The 23179-nt window shown below is 36.2% G+C and overlaps 1 protein-coding gene across 1 annotated transcript; it reads left to right on the plus strand.

Moving 5' to 3' along the window:
• The first annotated feature begins 4154 nt into the window (after positions 1 to 4154).
• Positions 4155 to 18689, plus strand: LOC136152751 (transmembrane protease serine 11B-like). The gene is made up of 10 exons (XM_065914128.1): positions 4155 to 4210; positions 6226 to 6347; positions 8567 to 8682; positions 8760 to 8827; positions 10217 to 10377; positions 11910 to 11948; positions 14747 to 14924; positions 17141 to 17400; positions 17777 to 17919; positions 18528 to 18689. The coding sequence occupies exons 1-10, from the start codon at positions 4155 to 4157 to the stop codon at positions 18687 to 18689; spliced, it is 1305 nt and encodes a 434-aa protein (XP_065770200.1).
• The last annotated feature ends 4490 nt before the right edge of the window (positions 18690 to 23179 follow it).

A 23179-nucleotide genomic window follows, 5' to 3' on the forward strand; every position in this document is an offset into this window, starting at 1 on the left:
TATTTGCTGATATAGGTGTATGCTAAAAATCCAAAATACTATACAAATAGAAAAATAAAATTGATAAATGATGTTTCTCAATATGAGGTCAATATACTAGTCAATTGTACTTACATATGCCAACAATAAATATAACATAAAATTTAAAGAGTAGTACCATTTACAACTAAGATCATGGCATCTGGTCCCATCACTTCATGGAAAATAGGTGGGGAAACAATGGAAGCAGTATCAGACTTTACTGTTTTGGGCTATAAAATCACTGCAGATGGTGACTGCAGCCATGAAATTAAAAGACGCTCACTCCTTGGAAGGAAAGTTATGGCCAACCTAGATAGCATATTAAAAAGCAGAGACATTAGTTTGCCAATAAAGTCCGTCTAGTCAAGACTACGGTTTTTCCAGTGGTCATGTATGGATGGGACTGTGAAGAAAGCTGAGCACCGAAAAATTGATGCTTTTGAACTGTTGTGCTGGAGAAGACTCTTGAGAGTCCCTTGAACAGCAAGGAAATCAAACTAGTCAATCCTAGAGGAAATCAGTCCTGAATACTCATTGGACGGATTGATGCTGAGACTGCAGCTCCAATCCTTTGGCCACCTGATGTGAAGAACTGACTCATTGGAAAAGAACCTGATGCTGGGAAAGATTGAGGGCAGAAGGAGAAGGGGATGACAGAGGATGAGATGGTTGGATGGCATGACCGACTCAATGGACATGAGTTTGAGCAAACTCTGGGAGATAGTGAAAGACAGGGAAGTCCAGCGTGCAGCAGTCCATGGCATCTCACAGAGTAGGACATGACTTAGTGACTGAACAATACCACCATCAACAACAATTTACACTGGAGTTGAAAAAAACAAATACATGAGACTGAACCTAGGAAAACATGTATAAGCCTTCTATTCCTATACTTATAAAACACTATTGAGAGAAATTTTTTAAAAATCGAGATAAACTGAAGAAATCACCAAGTTCATGGATTGGAAGCTTCAGTACATTTAGAAGTTAATTCTTCCCCATTTGGCCTATAGATTCAATACTATACCAAAAAAAGTCTAGAGATTTCTTTTTGGAAATTGATCAATCAATGTTAAAATTTATAAGGAGCTATAATGAACTAAAAATAGTCAAGACCATTTTGAGAAAAAAAAATATGGACTTATATACCAGATGTCAAGTGTGAACAGAGAAAAAGTTCTGTTCTAGAAGTATTAAATCGCAATCCATCACAGATGGTAAAGAATGAGGCCCATTGTGCTTTGCACAAACAGGCCTCTTAGATACTTGGGTAAACATCTCCAGCAGAATCTGAATAACCCTGGACTCTTGAATCTTCCCATACATTGAAAAGCATTAACATCATTGACTTGAGATATTTGTTTTTTGTGACTAGCAGTAGTCTTTTACTAAGATGTATACTTGACTGTATGTATTTCCTAGCCAAAAATCATACATAAACTGCTTTTCTCCACTATCTCTTTGGAGCAGTTTCCTCAGAGCTAACTCAGTGGCTGTCTCCAAGCTATAGTCCTCAGTAGGACCTTGAACACAACTTAAACTGACAACTCTAATGTTGTGTCTTTTTAAGTTGACACAAGACATGATGCAACTTCAATAATTAAGGTAGTGTGATAGAATACAGTAAAAAAGTAACAATAAAAAATTCAGAAAGAGACCCCCATTTGATTTATATCAACACTTGATTTATAACAGAGGTGGCAATGCAGAATAGTGGATAAAGAATTGCATGCGCATGATTTCAATAAGATGTACAGGGTCAATTAATAGTCATATGGAAAAAAATGCATCTTTACTCCTTCTTCATAATATATACACAAAAGAATGCAATGTGAATTAATGATCTAAGTGCAGATGGTAACACTACAGTTTTTAGAAGAAAACATGCAAGTATATCTTTATGAAAGGCAAAGAATTCTTCAACAAACTGTGTACATATATACATAAAATACTAACCTGAAAAGGAAATATTGGCAAATTTTAAACTATAATTAAGAGATTCTGTTTTTTAAACACCACCAATGACTAGTTCCACTTATGGCAGTGGAGAAATATCTTCTATCAAGTTTTTCTAGAATTAATAATTATAAACCTTGGGAAAAATATAAAAAATATATGAAGGTAGTACAAAGTGACCAAAAACTGGCAAAAAACTGTCTCAGAGAAAACTAATGAAGAGAAGGGGCTATACTCGGTGAGATTTAGATACATATAGTTTCTTGCCAGAGAGCACTGGGCAGTCCAGGTGAGGTAGAGGAGCTAAAAATTAAGCAGAAAACCACAGTATGACAGGCTATAAGAGTCAGAACACAAAAACTGGGGCTGTAGCATAGCTGAAAAGTGAAATATGTGAAATAATGATCATAATGATCATTTTCACTGGTAATTAGGGAAATGAAAATGTAAATGACAATGAGATAGAATTAATTATATCAAAATGGTGGTGATATTAGTTATGTTAATATCAATACCTTGTGAAAAGTCTTTTGTCAGCAATTTCTACCTAGTTACAGCTGGTTTCAGTTGAGGAGGAAGAATCCAGAATGATGGAACTGGTCAAACACAGACTTAGAATTATCTCGATTTACCAAAAAGCTATTTCTTAGGTGTACCTTTTAAGTGACCAGACCATGATTAGGCTATTAGTTTTTTCTAAATAGCCAAGTCAAGGAAGTTTGTCATTCCCTGGATGACTCCTATCTTGAAACCATAGAAATATGACAGTCGTTGACACTAGTCAGACAAGTTTCAATTTATTTGTTCTCTTTATTTCACCCAGCCCATAAAAATGAATCAACCAACACTGAATGTTAACACATAAATCTGGGAAACTCTGATCATCTTAAAAGCTCCACCAGAAAACCCTTATCTTTATTACTGCTACTATCATCATCATCATCTTCAACATCATCACTATCTTTGTTCCTGACTCCACCATAATAACCAGAATACTATGTACAGGTAAATGGAATTTTATTTGGGAGATTAAGTCTATAAAAGCTAACAGGTTGCTACAGACTAGCTTCTAGTTTTTGTTCATTGGTTGCTTTTTATAATTAAGATTTTTATTTCTGGATCCATGCTATTGTTTCTGATATCTAAAGGCCTTGGGAAATTTTCAGAAATTTGGAAAATCTTAATCAAATTTTAGGAAAATTTTATTTGCTATTTTAAAAGTAACCATACATAAGAATACCACGGGAACTTCCCTGGTGGTTCAGTAGTTAAGATTCCACATTTCCAGTGCAGGGGCATAGGTTTGATTGCTGGTCAAGGAACTAAGATACTACATGTTGCAAGGTGCAGCCAAAAAAAAAGGAATACTACCATTTTTGTTCTCTAATAGTGTAACAAAAACCATGTTTTCTAATATGAATTTTTAAAGAAATATTTTAAAAACTTGAAAGCCATTATAGATTTTTGGAATAATATACTTTACAACACAGAACCTAAATTAGCACCTGGCAAACTGCAGGGGGCCCTCAAAACTTAATACATTTCCAAATAAATTCCTTTCCAGACTCTAGGTTTTCCTAGAGTTCCAGAAGAAAGTTGGCTGTGGAGGCTCTTTGACTTATTTGATCATTAATTATTAATATTTTGTTCCTTATTCATAAGCCTCTCTCCCTATGTGGCTCAGATGGTAAAGAATCCTCCTGCAATCCGGGAGACCTGGGTTCGATCCCTGGGTTGAGAAGATCCCCTCGAGATGGGAAAGGCTACCCACTCCAGTATTCTGGCCTAGAGAATTCCATGGACTGTACAGTTCATTGGTTTACAAAGAGTCGGAAATGACTGAATAACTTTAATGATGGGGAAAAAAAGTATCTTTATAAGATTTGGGGAATTTTGCAATGGAATCATATGTTACACTCTTCACTATATAACAGAACTCAGATCCATCCAATTCAAGTGGTTGGAAATGAAGTTTTAGTAAATGAGAACTACAGTTTGTAAGGCTTTGTAATTTAACTGCTAATTCAGTATCAGAATTTGGTTATAAGGAAGTCTGATCTAGGATATGATACTGGGTATGGGCTGTGGGAGATAAATTATTGTGATACAAATGTTTTAAAATTGTGGATACTGTAGTTACCATCGTTTTTAACTTTAATATAATTTGATTAAGGTAAATGGTTGAATATCAGAATAGGAATGAGCTCTTCCTTGAAGTAGATTCAGTCCAAAAGTAAGCCAGGTATAATTTAGTTTAGCATATGGAGTTGGTTAAATTTATTGAAGATTAATTTTTACCCTATTCTCTTTGTTAAATGAGAGGTTCATTCAGGAACTCAGATTTCTACCTTTAAAAAATTATGGCTAAAATATATACTTGATAGATGGGAGTAAATTATTTCATGAATGGACTTTTTTGGATATCTAGCACATGATTTTAATGATTTCAGCTGTTATTAAAAATGATAATTTCAGAATGCAAACATCACACTTACTACAGGAGAGGTTGAATAAATCATAAACTGTGATATTTTAGATATAAAAAAATCTCCTCAATTGTTTATGATAGGGAGAAATTCACAATTAAGGGGAAAAAGCAATACCAGTTCTATAGTCAACACTACGTATTCTTTAGAACTTCCAAGAACACCTAAAAGGGACCTTCAAAGAAAAGCATTTATACTCTGTAATATAGTGACTATTTTATATAGAAATCATTTCAGCTACTTTCTGTACTATGTACATAATTTAGGCTATAGAGTGCTTGAGTCTCTCAAACTAATATTCATGTCTCAGAGAGAGTAAGCCCCCAGCCTATGTCACAATGGCTAATCCAAAACAAATTGAGACTATCATAGTAAATTTTGCTATTTATTAGCAGGCATATATTTTCAGATATTAATAAGGTTATAAACATTATTGTTCACATTAACATATGATCCTTTTAAAGTGTGATTCATCTAATATAAGAAATATTGTGCCCAAATAGCTTTTTTCCTATGAAAATGAGATTATACAAATGAACTCCAGTATAAAAGCAGGTATGGAATGTAGGGAGTTTCTTTGAAGAGCTTTCATAATGTTGGCATAGGGTAGTGTTAATGAACGAGTCATCAAAAGAGATATAAGGAAGAGGTAGGATTAAGAATTAAGAACAGAACAGAGAGGAATTGAATTAACACTGGGTGGAGTTGCACAGGTGGGGCATAGTTACCTATAATTCATTTTTAAAGGATCCTCTCTACCAAAAAGTCAGTTAGTTCTGGAGGGACTAGAACAAAAAGGTTTTCCTGCTCATAGAAAATATCTAATTTGACAAATATATCTACTGATTACAAACTCTTCTGTTTTGTCATTTTTGTTTAGTATAATGCAGAAAACAAAGATTGAAGAAACAGTTGAGGTTATTTTGAAATTTGAAATTAATTTGTGTGTGTGTGTTACAGCTCCAAATGAACTATTTCAAGATGTCATGTCTTTCAAGATATGAAGAATAATGTCCAAACTTTATATAAATTAAATTAAGCCTGGCCATGTGACCTAACTGTAAGCCTAGATCACTCTATCTGTATGATGCTAAGTTACAATATTTTCTGATTATTTTTCATCTAATTGATTAGTTACAACATCATTAGTTACAATGATGAAAGTTATCTATCTATTAAATTATACTGTATAGATAATCCAAGCTTATTGTAGAAACATTAGAGAGTACAGTTAAGGAAGAAGTAAACAGAAATAAAAAAGTCTATCCATAATCTTAAAACGTGGGAAAAGCTGAAATTGACATCATGATGCTTTCTGACACACTTAGTTAAGTATATAAATGATGTTATATGTTTTGTTTATAAATCTATATATGTTCATGTATATGATGTAGCTGTAGTTCCAAAGGTACAATCAGATCATGTATAAGGTTTTATAACTTGTTTTAAGTAAATAAAAAAAGTCAGTTGATTTCTCCTCATCAACATGAGAACATAAACCATGCTATTTTGCTCACTGTTGTATCCCCAGCAGCTAACATAGCACTCAAAGATGATCTGTTAAATGAATGAGCATTAGGATCTATCCTCCTTACACATTTGAGGCTTCTGTGTTTTAAGCTAACACAAGATATGATGCATAAATTATAAATTGTGTTGTATGAGTTGGAGGAGAGACAGGTAAATTTAGAATACTTATCGTCTGATTCAGCACAGCACACAGCACATCATCTGACTCAAGTCACCTTCCTTCTTTTGGTAGACACACCAGCGTATCTTCCCAGAGAAGATCTTGGCCATTATGGAGAACCATCCTTATTTTTCTTGGAGTCGTGGCAATCTTGGGGTTAACTATTGGTCTCCTCATCCACTTCCTGGCAGTTGGTCAGTACTGACTCTCATTTTCTTAAAAATTGACAAGAAACAACAGGAATGTTAAATTTCTTTGTGGAAAATTTCTCATCTAATCACTATTTTATTTCAACATAATTTCATGTTACTTGACACCAAAGTTTGTGATTTGTTTGAATCAGATGCCTCTTTGATCCAGTCTACAAGTTATATCACCAGCTGTGGGAGTGTGGACAAGATTGAAATGCTCAATACCATGATGCCAGTATTTATTGTCAATAAAGGTGCTTGTAGAGTAGGTTTGTAGCTAACTTGTATCTTTTGGTAAAAAAAAAAAAAAAAAAAACCCTGAAACTTCAGAGATTCCCGTCACTTCTTGGTTCCTTCTGATATTGGTTACTAAGATCTACACACACAATTGTGTCTGACTCTTTGCGCCCCCATGGTCTGTAGCGCTCCAGGCTCCTCTGCCTATGGGATGTTCCAGGCAAGAATACTGGAGTGGGTTCCCATCCATTTCCTTCTCCAGCGGATCTTCCTGACCAAGGGATCAAACCTGGGTTTCCTGTAGGCAGATGCTTTACCGTCTGAGCCAATGCTTGTGCTCTGATGTTGGTTGTTAAGATCCATTTGAGGAACTTCCCTGGTGGTCCAGTGATGAAGAATCTGCCTTATAATGCAGGGGATGCATTTCAATCCTTGGTTGTGGAACTAAGAGCCCACATGCTGTGGAGCAGCTAAGTCCGGGGCCGAAACTAATGAGCTCACATGCTCTGGAGCCCTTGTGCTACGACTAGAGAGTCTGTGCACCACAATGAAACATCCCACAAGAGGTAATGAAGATCCCACGTGCAGCAACTAAGACCTGATGCAGCGAAATATGTAAACAAACTTTTCTGAATGACATAATTGATAAGCAGCTGTGGATACTCCACTAATGGTTTTTCTGATAGTGGACAGTCAAGAGTGGCTAAATGGCTGAATGCTCATACTAACTTGATCTTGTTTTTAATAACACTCATTAAGTTTACATCCAGAAAGCTGGTTTTATTTTTATCTTTCAGGAAAAGTAAACCCTGAAGTTTATATATCCATTGAATATTTTTAAAGAAACTTGGTGTGTGTTACTCCACTCGATCCTCACACTAATTCTCTGAGCCTGGCAGGGCAGGTTTTACTACTGTTCCTCCTTGCACATGCAGGAAACTGAGGCTCAGGAAAGTCAAGTGACTTCCTAGATATCACAAGCTTTTTAGTATAGTTGAGCACAAACCCACATCCTAATACTTTAAGTGTACTATTCTAACAATACTTTTTCATGATTTTCCTGTTTTATTCCTCTGAAATATATCACCCCATACAGTAATGCAATATGGATATATTTTGCTTGATTCGGTGACAATTTCAGTTCTTTTTCAACCTAGCCTCTTCTCCTTTGTTTTTACCCAATCATCTTAATATCAAATTTCAAAACTTATCCTTTGGAAGCATAGTGGATGCTCATGGTCTCTTGCCTGCCTTGTCTGTCCACCACCTCTCCATAGTCTGAATCTTTCTATCTACTTCTTATCTATACTCATTAAAAAAATAACTTTATTCACATAGTTTCCTTATGGATAGCGTTCTGAGTTTTCCAAATCAGGCTACCGTGAAGAAGCCTTGTCAGTATGTTAGTGGGGACCAGTAGCTTAATTAGCTAGCCTTCCAAAATATGGTTTGCATTTTAACAAGTTCCTTTTTTAAAAAGAAACTATGAATTAGTGGAAAGAAGTGATGCAAAATGGAGCCCTACAGTCATCCTGGCTTGAGCAGGAAGTGTGTGGGATGAGAATTTACTCTTGAGTTTCTTTACATGATCAGCTATCTACCATTTCAGATCCAATGCTAGACAAGCTTATATTACCTAAATCTAAATTAGTTGAACTGGACTTCTTGAAATAAAATTAGACACTCAAACTTTGTTGTAAAAGTTGTTTGAAGCAATTTTGGAAGATGGACTTACTCTAGGACTCTGGTTTACGAATTCATACAGTCTTTGTTAAATCTGAGATTAACTAGAGTTTGTTGAGAGCTAGGGGGATCTCTCTTTCAAGTGGTGATTATTTCTCTGTATAAAGGATAATTCCTCTGTACAAAGGATAATTTCTCTGTACAAAGGATAATTTCTCTGTATTAATTTTGAGATAAAGATATGGAGGGACTTGAGGTCAAGGTTATTTTAAAGTTTTCTAAGTATTTTCTTTATTTCACAGAAAAGACTTACTATTACCAAGGTGATTTTCATATTTCTGGAGTCACATATAATGATAATTGTGAAAAAGCAATTTCACAGGCCAGCACAGATCTGAGCAAAGATATTGAGACTAAGGTAAGTCAGAGGTTTATTTATTTTATTATAAATTTGGTTGAAACATACATGGTAACTTTTTTGTTTTTTCTTGACAGATGTCTGATGCATTTCAAAATTCTAGTGTATACAAAGAATATATAAACTCTCAAGTCATCAAACTTCTGTAAGTAAAAATTCATTCAAGATCTTATGGCATGAGAAGTAGATAATATGTCACATCAGCCTCAGCTTTAAATAACAACAGCAAGAGACAGGGATAGAGGAAGAGAGAGAGAAGGAAAGAAGGGAGGAGAGAAGGGAAGAAAGGTAAAAAGAAAGGGACTAAAAAGTTCCCCATAAATTATAGCATCACTGTATTGAACAAATTTCTATTCAGGTAGGTAGTGTTCTCCTCAAATCTTTAATCTCTGTACTTGAAGGGGAATTATAAGGTTGTTGGTGGCAGTCAGTCCTGACTTCTATGATAAAAGATAATTGTAACTCTATGCAGAACCAGGAGTTCCAGCTGATTGTTTTGCTACTGATACACTAATCATCTCTTTCCCATTCAATATCCACCTGGCCATATTTTTTCTAAAATAATCCTTTTTTGTTCTCTCTAATAATTACCATCACTTTAATGACTGGAGAAAGTGAATCTTTTAAGGTAACTTTTGTCTAAATATGTATCGTAATTGTGCTTGGTGGGGGGGAGGGATGGATGAGGGATGCAGGGAAGCAGTGTGACAAAGCATAGGGGATGAGTGACACAGGGAGCACCTGTGAGTCTGAACTCCCTAAACAAGATGAAATGAGACAAAAAGTTCAGCTAACCAACCAATCAACCAGCTAACCAACCAACCAATCTACTTTCTTACAGACAGGCAAAAATCTTCAAAGGGTCTTCAATTAATCATAACTATTTGAAAATAAAGTTGAAGTTGTTTTTTTTTAAATTGTGCTTAATATGGATTTTTGTTTGAAAATCTTCCAAAATGAATTTATCTTCTTTCCTGATGAATAAAAATGATGTACTGAATATGTAGAAAATGGAAATTGTCTTCATGCTTTAGAGTTATCTTTCTGAACTTTCTCATTGTATAGATCTATTGGGGTGGACATGTATAAGAATCTATAGGAAGAAGTTTAGTACTGGTTCCCAAATACATGCTAGAAGTTGTCTTTTGAATACTTCCAGGCCCTGAATTTAAGTTCTCATTTATCTTTTTCTCTAAAATTAAGCTATTAGAAAATATCTATATAAGAACACTATTATTTTCTACAATACAATAAAATCTCAAGCCAGTTATTTATTGACCAGTGTTCAGTTTCTTACATGTGTTTGAGATATTCTGATTTCTAGTTTGCGGTTCACATCCTTTTTTATGAACAATACCTCTTAACCAGTTAGGTTCTTAGGGACCATTATACTTTATATACTGAGACAATATCTGTATTATTTTTTTATTATATGTAAAGGCAATATAATAATTAAAATGTGGGAATCTAATGTGTTCATGAAACATCTGAAAAATCAGAAAGTAGCACACTAGAACATTTCTGTTATTTCTAGTCCTGATTCCAATGGTTCGAGTGTACACTTACAGTTGACATTCAAGTTTCCTCCAGCAAAAAAGAATAGCATGAGGCCTAAAATCAAGGCCATCTTACATCAGATGTTGAAGGACAACATGGCATCCTGGAATGCAGTTCCCACTTCCATTAAACTTACAGGTATTTTACTTTTTTATGTTATTTTCTACTACTTAAGCACCTAGACTATTAAAAAAAAAGGGACTGGAAAAAAAATGAACCAAAATTTTTAGGAATTTTAGTTTTCCCAACTATGGCCCTTCTACAATAGAGGTGGTATTGTAAAGGGGAGTGTTGTAGGTTCTTTGCCTGAACAGTGATAGAAATAAGTGTTAAGCTACAGGCATGCTCATGAGTTTGGAAGGGTTGGCTGTAATGGATGAAAAGGGGGTGAAAAATAATAACTGAAGCCATATTCTTCCTTGTGCTGTGCTTAGACACTCAGTCGAGTCCATGATGCCATGGACTGTAGCCTACCAGGCTTCTCTGTCCACGGGGATTCTCCAAGCAAAAATACTGGAGTGGGCTGCCAAGCCCTCCTCCATATATTCCTCCTTACCTTCTACTTATGTCAGGATCTCATTATAAGAAACAAACTTGGGGTTTTCTTGATCATTCAGTATAAAGATTGGAGGAGTAAGGGTAAAGTTGAAGATTAGGGAATTATTGCTTCTTGGGGAAGAATAGAAGTAATACTATTAAAGATAAAGTTTGCCAGAAATAATTCCTTAGAAAACAAGGGAAGAAAATGATAGGATTTTGCCCTAGTACAGAAAGTAATTATTCAGAAATTTTTGATGATTTTGCAAAGATCTTGAAACTCTAAACTTTGATTATTAAAAAGTCTGTTAGGTGATAAGCTTGTGTTTCCAGAGCCCAGTTTTGTGATTCTTCCAAACTGACAATAGATCCTAGTATCCTTGAAGGCTATAATGGTCACCAGCTGCCAGTTACAGCTCCTTTGCTTCAATACAGTCTCTGTTACCAATGGGCCACTCATGAGAAGTGAGTTTGAGTTAGAGCTTTTGCTAGGAGCAAGATAATTCCTTTGTGCTTAGTCATTAGGAAAGATGGTTGTACCAGTTACGGCCCCTCTGTCTCCTAGGAATGCAGGGTCAACACTTTCCAATGTGCCTTTATTTATGTTCTCTCTTTTCTTTCTATCTAAGGTCTCTTTCCAAAAGAAAAAAGACTTAAATTTAAGTCAAATTCTCAAAATTTCACAATTCAGTCTAAGTAATGAGAGGACTTCTAAACAGCAGGATAGGTGCAGTAAAATGTAATTTTAATTGCTATTTTTCTTTAAAATATAGACAACTCTATTTCAAAATAGTGTGAATTATCATAGGGGGAAAAATCCAAAGATTATGCCCAGTGCCTCTTTTAGTAAGAGTGTCAGCTTCTTATTTCTCTAAATGCTTTACTTCAACTATTATAAAACCGAGACTTTTGCTTTCTTATTTCCTTTTCCTTTTGCCTATACCACCTGGTAGAGATGTGGAGAGATGGCCAAAATAGAGCAAGTAGGAGTCAGAGGGGTTGATAAATAATACATGAACTAATCTGAATAGTTAAATATTGGGTGTAATTGGGTTGGGAAATTTAGTCCTTTGGTTGAAGAGAATTGCTTGGTGATATTTTATTAACCTTATGTTTTTGTTTCTTAATTTCAGAAATCAGCAAGTATAATGCTGAAATGCTTACCAACAACTGTAAGTTTAGAAACTTTATTATAAATTTAACACACTCATAAATATTTTCCCATCATCTTGCTACAAAGTTTCTAGAAGTATTTCATTTTGGAAATCTGTAGTAGTCTTTCAAAATTATTGGTGATGCCACATATCTGTCTAGCATTTCTTTTTGAAAAACACTGACTATTTGCCTGATGAACTATGGATGGAGGTTCGGGACATTGTACAGGAGACAGGAATCAAGATCATCCCCATGGAAAAGAAATGCAAAAAAGCAAAATGTCTGTCTGAGGAGACCTTATAAATGACTGTGAAAAGAAGGGAAGTGAAAAGCAAAGGAGAAAAGGAAAGATATACCCATTTGAATGCAGAGTTCCAAAGAATAGCAAGGAGAGATCAGAAAGCCTTCCTCAGTGATCAATGTAAAAAAATAAGGAAAACAATAGATGGGAAAGACTAGAGATCTTTTCAAGAAAATTAGAGATACCAAGGGAACATTTCATGCAAAGATGGGCTCAATAAAGGACAGAAATGGTAGGGACCTAACAGAACCAGAAGATATTAAGAAGGGGTGGCAAGAATACACAGAAAAACTGTACAAAAAAGATCTTCACAACCCAGATAATCATGACGGTATGATCACTTATCTAGAGCCAGACATCCTGGAATGTGAAGTCAAGTGGGCCTTAGAAAGTTTTACTATGAACAAAGCTAGTGGAGGTGATGGAATTCCAGTTGAGTTATTTCAAATCCTGAAAGATGATGCTATGAAAGTGCTGCACTCAATATGCCAGCAAACATAGAAAGCTCAGCAGTGGCCACAGGACTGGAAAAGGTCAGTTTTCATTCCAATCCCAAAGAAAGGCAATGCAAAAGAATGCTCAAACTACTGCACAATTGCACTCATCTCACACGCTAGTAAAGTAATGCTTAAAATTCTCCAAGCCAGGCTTCAGCAATACGTGGCCTGTGAACTTCCAGATGTTCAAGCTGGTTTTAGAAAAGGCAGAGGAACCAGAGATCAAATTGCCAACATCCGCTGGATCATCAAAAAAGCAAGAAAGTTTCAGAAAAACTTTTTTCAGAAAAACTATTTCTGCTTTATTGACTATGCCAAAAGCCTTTGACTGTGTGGATCACAATAAACTGTGGAAAATTCTGAAAGAGATGGGAATACCAGACCACCTGACCTGCCTCCTGAGAAACCTATATGCAGGTCAGGAAGCAACAGTTAGAACTGGACATGGAACAACAGACTGGTTCCAAATAGGAAAAGGAATATGTCAAGGCTGTACATTGTCACCTGCTTATTTAACTTATATGCAGAGTACATCATGAGAAATGCTGGGCTGGAGGAAGCACAAGCTGGAACCAAGATTGCCGTGAGAAATATCAATAACCTCAGATATGCAGATGACACCACCCTTATGCCAGAAAGTGAGGAAGAACTAAAGAGCCTTTTGAAAGTGAAAGAGGAGAGTGGAAAAGTTGGCTTAAAGCTCAACATTCAGAAATCTAAGATCATGGCATCAGGTCCCATCACTTCATGGCAGATAGATGGGGAAACAGTGGAAACAATGGCTGACTTTATTTTTCTGGGCTCCAAAATCACTGTGGATGGTGATTGCAGCCATGAAATTAAAAGATGCTTACTCCTTGGAAGGAAAGTTATGACCAACCTGGATAGCATATTAAAGAGCTGAGACATTACTTTGCCAACAAAGGTCCATCTAGTCAAGGCTATGGTTTTTCCAGTGGTCATGTATGGATGTGAGAGTTGGACTGTGAAGAAAGCTGAGTGCCAAAGAATTGATGCTTTTGAACTGTGGTGTTAGAGAAGACTCTTGAGAGTCCCTTGGGCTTCAAGAAGATCCAACCAGTCCATCCTAAAGGAAATCAGTCCTGAATATTCAATAGAAGGACTGACGTTGAAGCTGAAACTCCAATACTTTGGCCACCTGATGCAAAGAGCTGACTCATTTGAAAAGACCCTGATGCTGGGAAAGACTGAGGGCAGGAGGAGAAGGGGATGACAGAGGGTGAGATGGTTGGGTGGCATCACCGGCTCAATGGACATGGGCTTGGGTGAACTCTGGCAGTTGGTGATGGACAGGGAGGCCTGGCATACTGTGGTTCATGGGGTCGCAGTGTTGGACACAACTGATCGACTGAACTGACTATTTGCAATGGGTTGTCCAAAAGGGTGAAGTGAGAATTATTTCCAGAAAATGGAATCATGAAGAATATCATGGCTCAATTAGTTTTTTTTTTAAGTGAAGGAGAAAAGGAGGGTAATAAGACACTGAGGGTAATAAGAAAATGCAAAACCAGGCTATATCAAATGTGCTTATTATAAGTTAAAAAACACAGTCTGTACTTTTTAAGCAAATTCTCTTAAGAGTATCATGTGGCCCACAGTTTGATACAGCCAGGCATTCATTCATTCAGTGGATATTTATGGAGCATATGTTGTCCACATGGGGCTTTACAGACAACATTTTACATGCTATGTAAGATATTAATGAAGCAAGGTCTCCACCTTTAAAATTATGCAATCTACTTGGGGAGACTAGAATTATAATGGATAGATACAAGAAAGGTCAACAGTTGAAAGATTCTTGAAACTGGAAAAGAGGAAAAGTAAAAGTCATCAAAGCAAGGATGGAGTGCTACCATAATAAATGTACATTCTGAAAAGAAACAGCATTGGTTAGGAGATGCAGGACAATCATTGAAGGGTTTCAAGAACTGTTTTAAAATTTATTTCTTATAAAGCATAAGTTACCTGCTCTTGTATAAGTAAATCCTTTTTTCAGGTTGTGGAAGAAGACTCACCAACAGTATCCCAGTAGGCAACCGAATTGTGAATGGGGAAAATGCCCTGTTGGGAGCCTGGCCATGGCAGGCAAGCATGCAATGGAAAGGCCAGCACCACTGTGGTGCCTCTCTGATCAGCAGCAGGTGGCTCCTATCTGCAGCTCACTGCTTTGCTAGGTAAGTGTGAACGTCTAAGTGTAAGATTCTGGTTGCAGATCTGTTTGGGAGGTCTTTGAAGGTTAACCTAAATGTGTGACATTCACCAGGACTACATGAAATTTGCAAGTACTCTCATAATTAAGAGCAGTGAAGACATTTAAGAGCTTCCTAGGTGGCACTAAAGCACTTGTCTGTCGACACAGAAGACTCGGGTTCGATCCTTGCATCAGGAAGATCCCTTGGAGGACAGTATGGCAACCCACTCCAGTACTCTTGCCTGGAGGATCCCCACGGACAGAGGATCCTGGGAAGCTACAGTCTGTAGGGTCGCAAAGAGTTGGACCCAACTGAAGCTCACTGCTTTGCCCCCATTTAAATGCCTTTGTTTGCACACACACAAGTGCAAACAAAGGCATTTAAATGGGGGCAACTAAGGGAAAAGCGAATGGAAGCAATTAACATTTCCCAAATGAGGGCTTTGGCCTGATACTAAGTGCTTTCTTCACATCATTTCATGTAATCATAACAATAATACCATGTGAAAGGTATACTTGAAACTATTTAAAGGTGAGGAAATTGGGTTTAGAAATGGTGATATAACTTGACCAAGATCCTACCACTGTTAAACAACAGAAACCGAGTGTGAACTCAGGTATGTCTAAATCCAGTTACAAGGTGCTTATTTGTCTTGTGCTCTAGGGATTTACAATCTAGCTGAAGAAATTTAAATGTGATATATTAAAGGTATTATGCAGCATAGAGTAGTAAGTGTCACACGTACAACACAGATGTTAGTATGCGCTCGATGGACACTTGATGAAGATAGAGAACATATTCTAGCTGAGATATGCAGTTGCAAGTTTGGCTCCAGATTCTAAAGAGTTAAAGTTTGTTTGATTGGAGTAGATAGATCAGAAAGAATAATGCATATTTTGAGCTGAAAAAATAGTCATCTTCAAATGTGTTGGGATGAAGAGACGCAAGTTGTATTCTATGGACAGCAAATAAAAATAACTATTTGAAGTAAAGAAGATTTGTAAAAGGAAACATTAGAAAATATAGTTTTATTCAAAAACAATAAACAACAACAACAACAAAAAGAAAATATAGTTTTATTCATCAGGTACACCTATAAATGACAAGATGCTTGCTTACTTACTAAAGAAACACAGTTATTGAGTGTGTGCAGTCACTGAAGACTTCAGAATGGGAGAAGGATTCAAGAGGGTCACAGTTACATGAAGATCCTGAAATCTTAAAAAAAAAATGCACCTGACATTTTGAGGAAAGCAGTGATTAAATAGGGTCTAAATTGAGGAATAATTTTAGAGGAACTGGAGAATCTGGTCAAAAAAATCTAAATCAGAAGCCAAGATGCATTGACTTGGTAAATACCGTGGAGTGATTGGGTAAGAACTAGTTGCAATTTTTTTATGTATGCAGACAGACGTCAAGAGCCCTGCCATGGGCTCATGGAGTCCAGCGTACATGCAGTATGTGTGATTCTGGACCCCATGCACTGAGGCTGCTCATGTGATTGCTGAAATGCATAGAAACCAGATGGGGCTGAAGTAGCAGGAGACATCAGTGACTATTTAGGAGTTTTTGTCGTGTGCTAACAGCTCCAATATGGGCTTCTCTGGTGGCTCAGAAGGTAAAGAATCTGCCTGCAATGCAGGAGACTGGGGTTTGATCCCTGGGTTGGGAAGATCGCCTGGAGAAGGAAATGGCAACCCACGTCAATATTTTTGCCTGGAGAATTCCATGGATACAGGAGCCTGCTGCATTACAGTCCGTGGGGTCGCAAAGAGTCAGACATAACTGAGCAACTAACACACACACAATGGTCCAATACAGGCTTCCCTGGTGGCTCAGATGGTAAAGAACCTGCCTGCAAGGAAGGAGACATGGGTTCAATCCATGGATCAGAAAGATCCCCTGGAGAAGGAAATGGCAACCCACTCCAGTATTCTTGCCTGGGAAATCCCATGGACAGAGGAGTCTGGTTGGACACGACTTGGCTACTAAACAATAACACACAGCTCTAATAGTCCTTAGGACTATTTTTATGTGTCTGCAGCATTTATGACATCCCCACATCAAAGACATTTTTAAAATAAGAATTTAAGTGCTTTATAGTGCTGTTTGGGAAACATCTTAAAGTTATGACAACCACTGAGAATACCATTTTGACCCTCAAATTGAGTGTATTTTAATTAAATTGTGCCTTCCAGGAAAAATAATTCAGAAGATTGGACAGTTAACTTTGGAACTGTAGTAAATAAACCATATATAACACAGAAAGTTCAAAACATTATTGTTCATGAAAATTTTAGTAGCCCTGGGATTCATGATGATATCGCCCTTGTACAGCTCGCTGAAGAAGTATCTTTTACAAAGTATGTTCGTAAGATTTGTCTTCCTGAAGCCAAAATGAAACTCTCAGCAAATGACAGTGTTGTAGTTACAGGATGGGGAACACTTTATATGAATGGTAAGTTTATGTGAATGGTAAGTTTTTCTGTAAATATGTAATAGCTTCATAGGAATAATTATTTAATCAATCACTCACTCTCATGCAATTAACCAATTCATTAAAAAAAAAAAAACTGAAAAGTAAACGAAGTGATGGGACCAAAAAAGCATAGCGTCATATTCAGTTTCTGAAATATCTCTGGGAATATGAACTGGAAAATTTGGAATTTCTGTGTGAGGCAGCCAGCTATAACAAACATTAGAAAGAAACCAGTCTAGCCTGGGACTGGTCCGCCTCTTGGTGACCAAAAGAATCTGCTTTATTCTACAGATTGTTCTTTGTCTTAACAAACAAGTTTAAGATCTCCATAATATGCAGCTTTTGTTGCCCTTAGGTCCTCTTCCAGTGATACTTCAGCAGGCCTTTTTGAAGATTATTGATAACAGAGTTTGCAATGCTCCATATGCATTATCTGGTTTGGTGACTGATACAATGCTATGTGCTGGATTTATGTCAGGAGAAGCAGATGCCTGTCAGGTACTTTTAGATACATTATCAAATCATTTTTCCCAAGTACTAATTCAATGGAAGTTTTTATCACTTTTTTTTATTTTAATGATTTTTACAGAGTAGTTTCTTATTTCAATACACCTAACAAATATTTATTCATCTCATTAATATACCAGGCCCCAGCTCAGAAGCTGGAGATGCAGTGGTGAACACAACTCTGCTCTCAGGAAGTTTTTAGTCTAGGAATCCATAGTTACAATTAATAAAATAAATTTGGCCCTATTTTCTGGGCAACTTGCAGACCTACGAGGCTGCCTCTTTGTTATCCAGAGATGCCACATGCACATGTCATCCATTCTACAGAGGCTTCATCATGGAGTCACTTTCGCCATTGTTAAGGTTGGACTCATTACAAACTCAGCTTCTAGTCTTCCCAACCCAATCCAGTCCAGTTGTAGGCACTGTGTTCTGATTTATAATTGCCCTGGGTTCTGAAGAAATGCAGCAGTTCCACAGTTCTAAGCCTGAAGAGCATGAATTGTCTGCACTGCCTAGAGCCTATTGAAAACTCAAGAGTAGAGACAGAAATGTGTCAGGACAAGAAACGTGTTTTTTTTTTTCTTGTTTTCTTCTAGAATGATTCTGGTGGACCACTGGCTTACCCCAACTCTAGGAACATCTGGCACCTTGTTGGAATAGTAAGCGCGGGAGAAGGGTGTGGTAAAAAGAATAAACCAGGTGTCTACACTCGAGTGACTGCTTATCGTGACTGGATTACCTCCAAGACAGGACTCTGAAACAGAAGTAACTTTGGAACATAACAGAAAGACAACTATAGGATGTTCTTATCCATTTTCTCAAAATATTTTTCTTTTTACTGTTGATATACCAATTGTTTTCTTACATACAAATGAATGAAGATCTTGATTAATGTTTTATTTTATCTAAAACACTATCCATTCATTTATTTATCTATTTAACTAATATAGGAAGCAGAAAGAAAAAGAGGAAGATCAAAATATTTTTATTAATACTGTAGTTCTGATTTACCTTGCCGTTAAATTAAGAATATACTTTATTTTTCAGAATTTAAAAAAAATCCACGTTTTGTTAGTGTGAGAACAAATATGCTAGATATACCAAATAAATTATTTTTCATTCTATAAGTTACAAATTCACGCTGTTAAACTGGACTGTATAAGACAAATAATGGACACTCACATTTTATTTATATTTGAGATAGATTTTATGATCTCGTAAAATCTTATAATCTTGAAATGGAGAAGGGATATCAGAAGTTCAGCTAGTCCAAGTCTCTTAATTTATAGAGTGAGGAACACTAAGTGGAACAATTATTTGCTTAAAGTCATTCTTCAGCCTTTGATAGACTGTAACCCTCACATAAACTTTCCCTCAATAAAATTTAAATTCAAAATGAGTCAAGAATTTTAAAATGACTTAAAGTTACAATTATTTATATAATATTTTCTTCATGTCCTTTTGTCATCTGTTTGCATTCTCAGGGAAGAGGAGAGTATGACACTTACTATAGTAGCTCTCTTGACAGTACACATGTGGTTACACAGAGGGCTGACTTTGTAATCTCTGTGAATAATTCACCTTTTGTAATTTCTTAAAAATAAAAATGTAGCTTAAAATTTCAAAAACAGCTAAAATACACTAAAAAATTCTCTTCCTTCAATTGTTTTTGACATTACTTTTTTCTTTATTGTAAATTGCAACTCAAAATGACAAGCACAGTGATGTGAAGTCAATCCATAACCAAGTATGACAAGATGGTGCTTTTTTCCTCCCCACTCCTTACTCAGGACAATCACACATATTTATTGAATGCCCAATGTGTTTCAGGAAATGTCAGGTATGGACACAGTATCATCTTTCAAGGATGCTGCATTTAGAGGATAAAGTTAGGCAGTGAAGACATAAGTAAGAATCTCAATAAGTGTTACAAAGGAAAAAGAATGATATGACAGAAAATAATAGGGCTGATGAGATGTACTTGAGATTGGGCAGTCTGAGAAACTTTTTCAGAATAGTATCCTCAAGATTGCCAGGAGAAATATCAAAAACCTCAGATATGCAGATGATACCACTTTAATGGCAGAAAGCAAAGAGGAAATAAACAGCCTCTTGATGAAGGTGAAAGAGGAGAGTAAAAAGCTGGCTTAAAACTCAGTATTAAAAAACTAAGATCATGGCATCCAGTCCCATCACTTCATGGCAAATAGAAAGGGAAAATGTGGAGGCAGTAACTGATTTCCTCTTCATGGGCTCTAAGATCACTGTGGATGGTGACTGCAACCATAACATTATAAGATGATGGCTTCTTGGCAGGAAAGCTAGGACAAGCCTAGACAGTGTATTAAGAAGCAAAGGCATCACTTTGCCAACAAAGGTCCATGTAGTCGAGGCTACGGTCTTTCCAGGAGTCATGTACTGATGTGAAAGCTGAACTGTAAAGAAAGCAAAGCACGAAAGAATTGATGCTTTTGAGCTGTGGTGATGGAGAAAACTATTGAAAGTCACTTGGACAGCAAGGAGATCAAACCAGTCAATCTTAAAGGAAATCAACCTGAACACATATTGGAAGGGCTGATGCTGAAGACCCAATACTTTGGCCACCTGATGCAAAGAGATGACTCATTGGAAAAGACTCTCATGGTGGGAAAGATTGAGGGCAGGAGGAGAAGGGGGTGACATAGGATGAGATGGTTAGATGGCATCACCAATTCAATGGTCATGACCTTGGGCAAACCCCAGGAGATGGTGAGGGACAGGGAAGCCTGGCATGCTGCAGTCCATAGGGTTGCAAACAGTCAGACATAACAGTGACTGAACAACAACAAATAGAAAGCTACTGCTTGCTCCTTCCTGAATCTGTGTTCAGCAATGTCATGTGAGTAGCTTGAAATTGATCATGGTGTATTTAGACCTTGAAAACGGATCAGTGCTACAAGTTGTCTCCTAGTCCCGAGCCCTGAGACCTGGTTGTTAAGTATTTACCAGCACACCACTGAATGTAACTACATATTACTCATTTGCACTTTTAAAAGAAATCTTCACCAGATGATGGGCTTCTCTGGTTGCTCAGATGGTGAAGAATCTGCCTGTAATGTGGGAGACCCAGGTTCAGTTTCTGGGTCAGGAAGATCCAGGGAATGATGCAACTTGAGCATGATTTCTATTCTAGGACATTACAAACTAGCTTTCTGACTATTGTGTCAAATATTTTGTTAAATGCCTTAAGTAATGCCTGCTTAGCACTTGAGGTAAATAAGTTGTTACTAGTTTTCATTTTTCATGATTTCAATGTAAGGAAGTTTTAGAAACTATTTTTGAGACATTCATAAAGGTATGTCAAGCACATTTCAGATTTGCAGTTTACAGTGGTTAATTAAAGGATTACAAAAAAATCATGTTTTTATGTTTTGCAAAAAATCATATGATTACAAAAAAATCAATCTTTCATAAAACATTGTTTTCTTTATAACTATTATAATTCTTTGTGAAAATAAAATAATTCTATTGTACTTCCTTAAGTTATTTCCTCAATAAACTTAGTCCTCTTCATTTAAAATTTGTCACAATTCACACTCGTGATTGAATAAACAAAACTTTATTTTAATTAAACATAGGAGTATACAAGAATTCCATTAAATAACTATCTTTGGTTTCATACATTTATACTGTACATCAGATTTATATCATCTATCAAAAATAAGATTCAACAAAGCAGAAATCACTAGCCAGAGTAATGAGAGTCTGTCCCCACATTTTCCTTCCCAGACATTTGATGAAAGAGAAGGGATTAAAGGGCATCAAACCAAGCCATGATCAGAGCAGGAACAAAGTCTCGGTTATCAGGGAGTCTAGGAGAATTTCTTTCTTCTGCTTAAAATCTACTCCACCCTTGGACTCATCACCCTTGGAGAATAAAACCTAAACTCTTTATTATGATTTGCAAATCCATAAAAAGCTTGACACACTCTTCCGACTCATTAGTCAGGACACGTTTTGTGAGTTCCCTTCTTACCAGGAAGCCTTTTCTGATGTCCCTAGTCTGGTGTTCCAGATTGCCCCAGGCATACACTTGTTACTGTGCTTTCTACAAAATGGAAACATCTATTTTTGCATCTGACTATCCAACTAGACAGTTTCTCAAGAGCGCTTTTCTGTCTCTGTGTTCCTGAACTGGTGTTTGGTTCAACGGAAGTAACAGTCCCATACAACTGAATAACACCGAAATGTCCTATTAGGATCTGGTTGCTGTATGCAGCTCTGTGCTTTTTCCCATTGAGCCCTTGTATTTAACCTGTGCTCTAATTTTGCTATCACTTCAGATTTCTGAAACATGCTATTCTGGGCCTTTCAAATGCTGTATTCCTTATCTAGAATGTCCTTCTCTGGCATTTTTCTCCTGGTAATTGTACTTTAAAAATTAGTTCACACCTTTGTGAGACTTATCAACTTTTTTTTTTAGTCCATGTTGCAGAGCTTGGCATATGAGCTCTTAGTTCCCCGACCAAGGATTGAACCCAGGCTCTCATTAGTCAAAGTGTGGAGTGCTAACCATTAGACCACGAGGGAGTCCCAATCCACTGTGTTCTTATGGATTTTGCACTTATTGTCATCAAGCCATTATCTCATCCTGGAAAGTTCTACGAAGCCAACAAATATTAATACAGTTTATTTTTAGCCAATGTTAATTTGGCCTTAACTCCCTACATTTTATTTACCAGTTCCTCTTTTTATCCTCCACTCAGACCCATATCAAAGACAAACTTTTATTTCATTTCAACAAGTATATTTAAAAATTGTTTAATTATACAAGCAAGCAACATATTAACACATTATTCTTGTGGAAATAACAAATTTATTACAGATCAAGATAAAGTTTCTTTAGTTATCATTTTCAATTCTTATCTTTTTTTTTCAATTTTCAATTTTTTCAAATTTTTTCAAATTTCAATTTTTTCAATTTTCAATTCTTATTTTATCAATTCTTCTTGGAGGTAATCTTTATTTTGGAATCCTTCCAGATATTTTAAATATATTTACCTTTTTATAAATAAATACATGAATTTAAATATATACATTAACTTCTATTAAAATGTAAATATTATTTTCTTTTAATTACTTCTGTTATTGTATCAAATTGTGATCCTGCATCTCATGTTTTTTACCAATAATTTTTCTTAAAATTTTTCTATACAGATTTACAACTCTATTAGTCAGAGTTCAGAGTAGAAGAAGCATTTTATTTATT

This window comes from Muntiacus reevesi, chromosome 22 (assembly GCF_963930625.1).
Source record: "Muntiacus reevesi chromosome 22, mMunRee1.1, whole genome shotgun sequence".
Classification (NCBI taxonomy): Eukaryota; Metazoa; Chordata; class Mammalia; order Artiodactyla; family Cervidae; genus Muntiacus; species Muntiacus reevesi.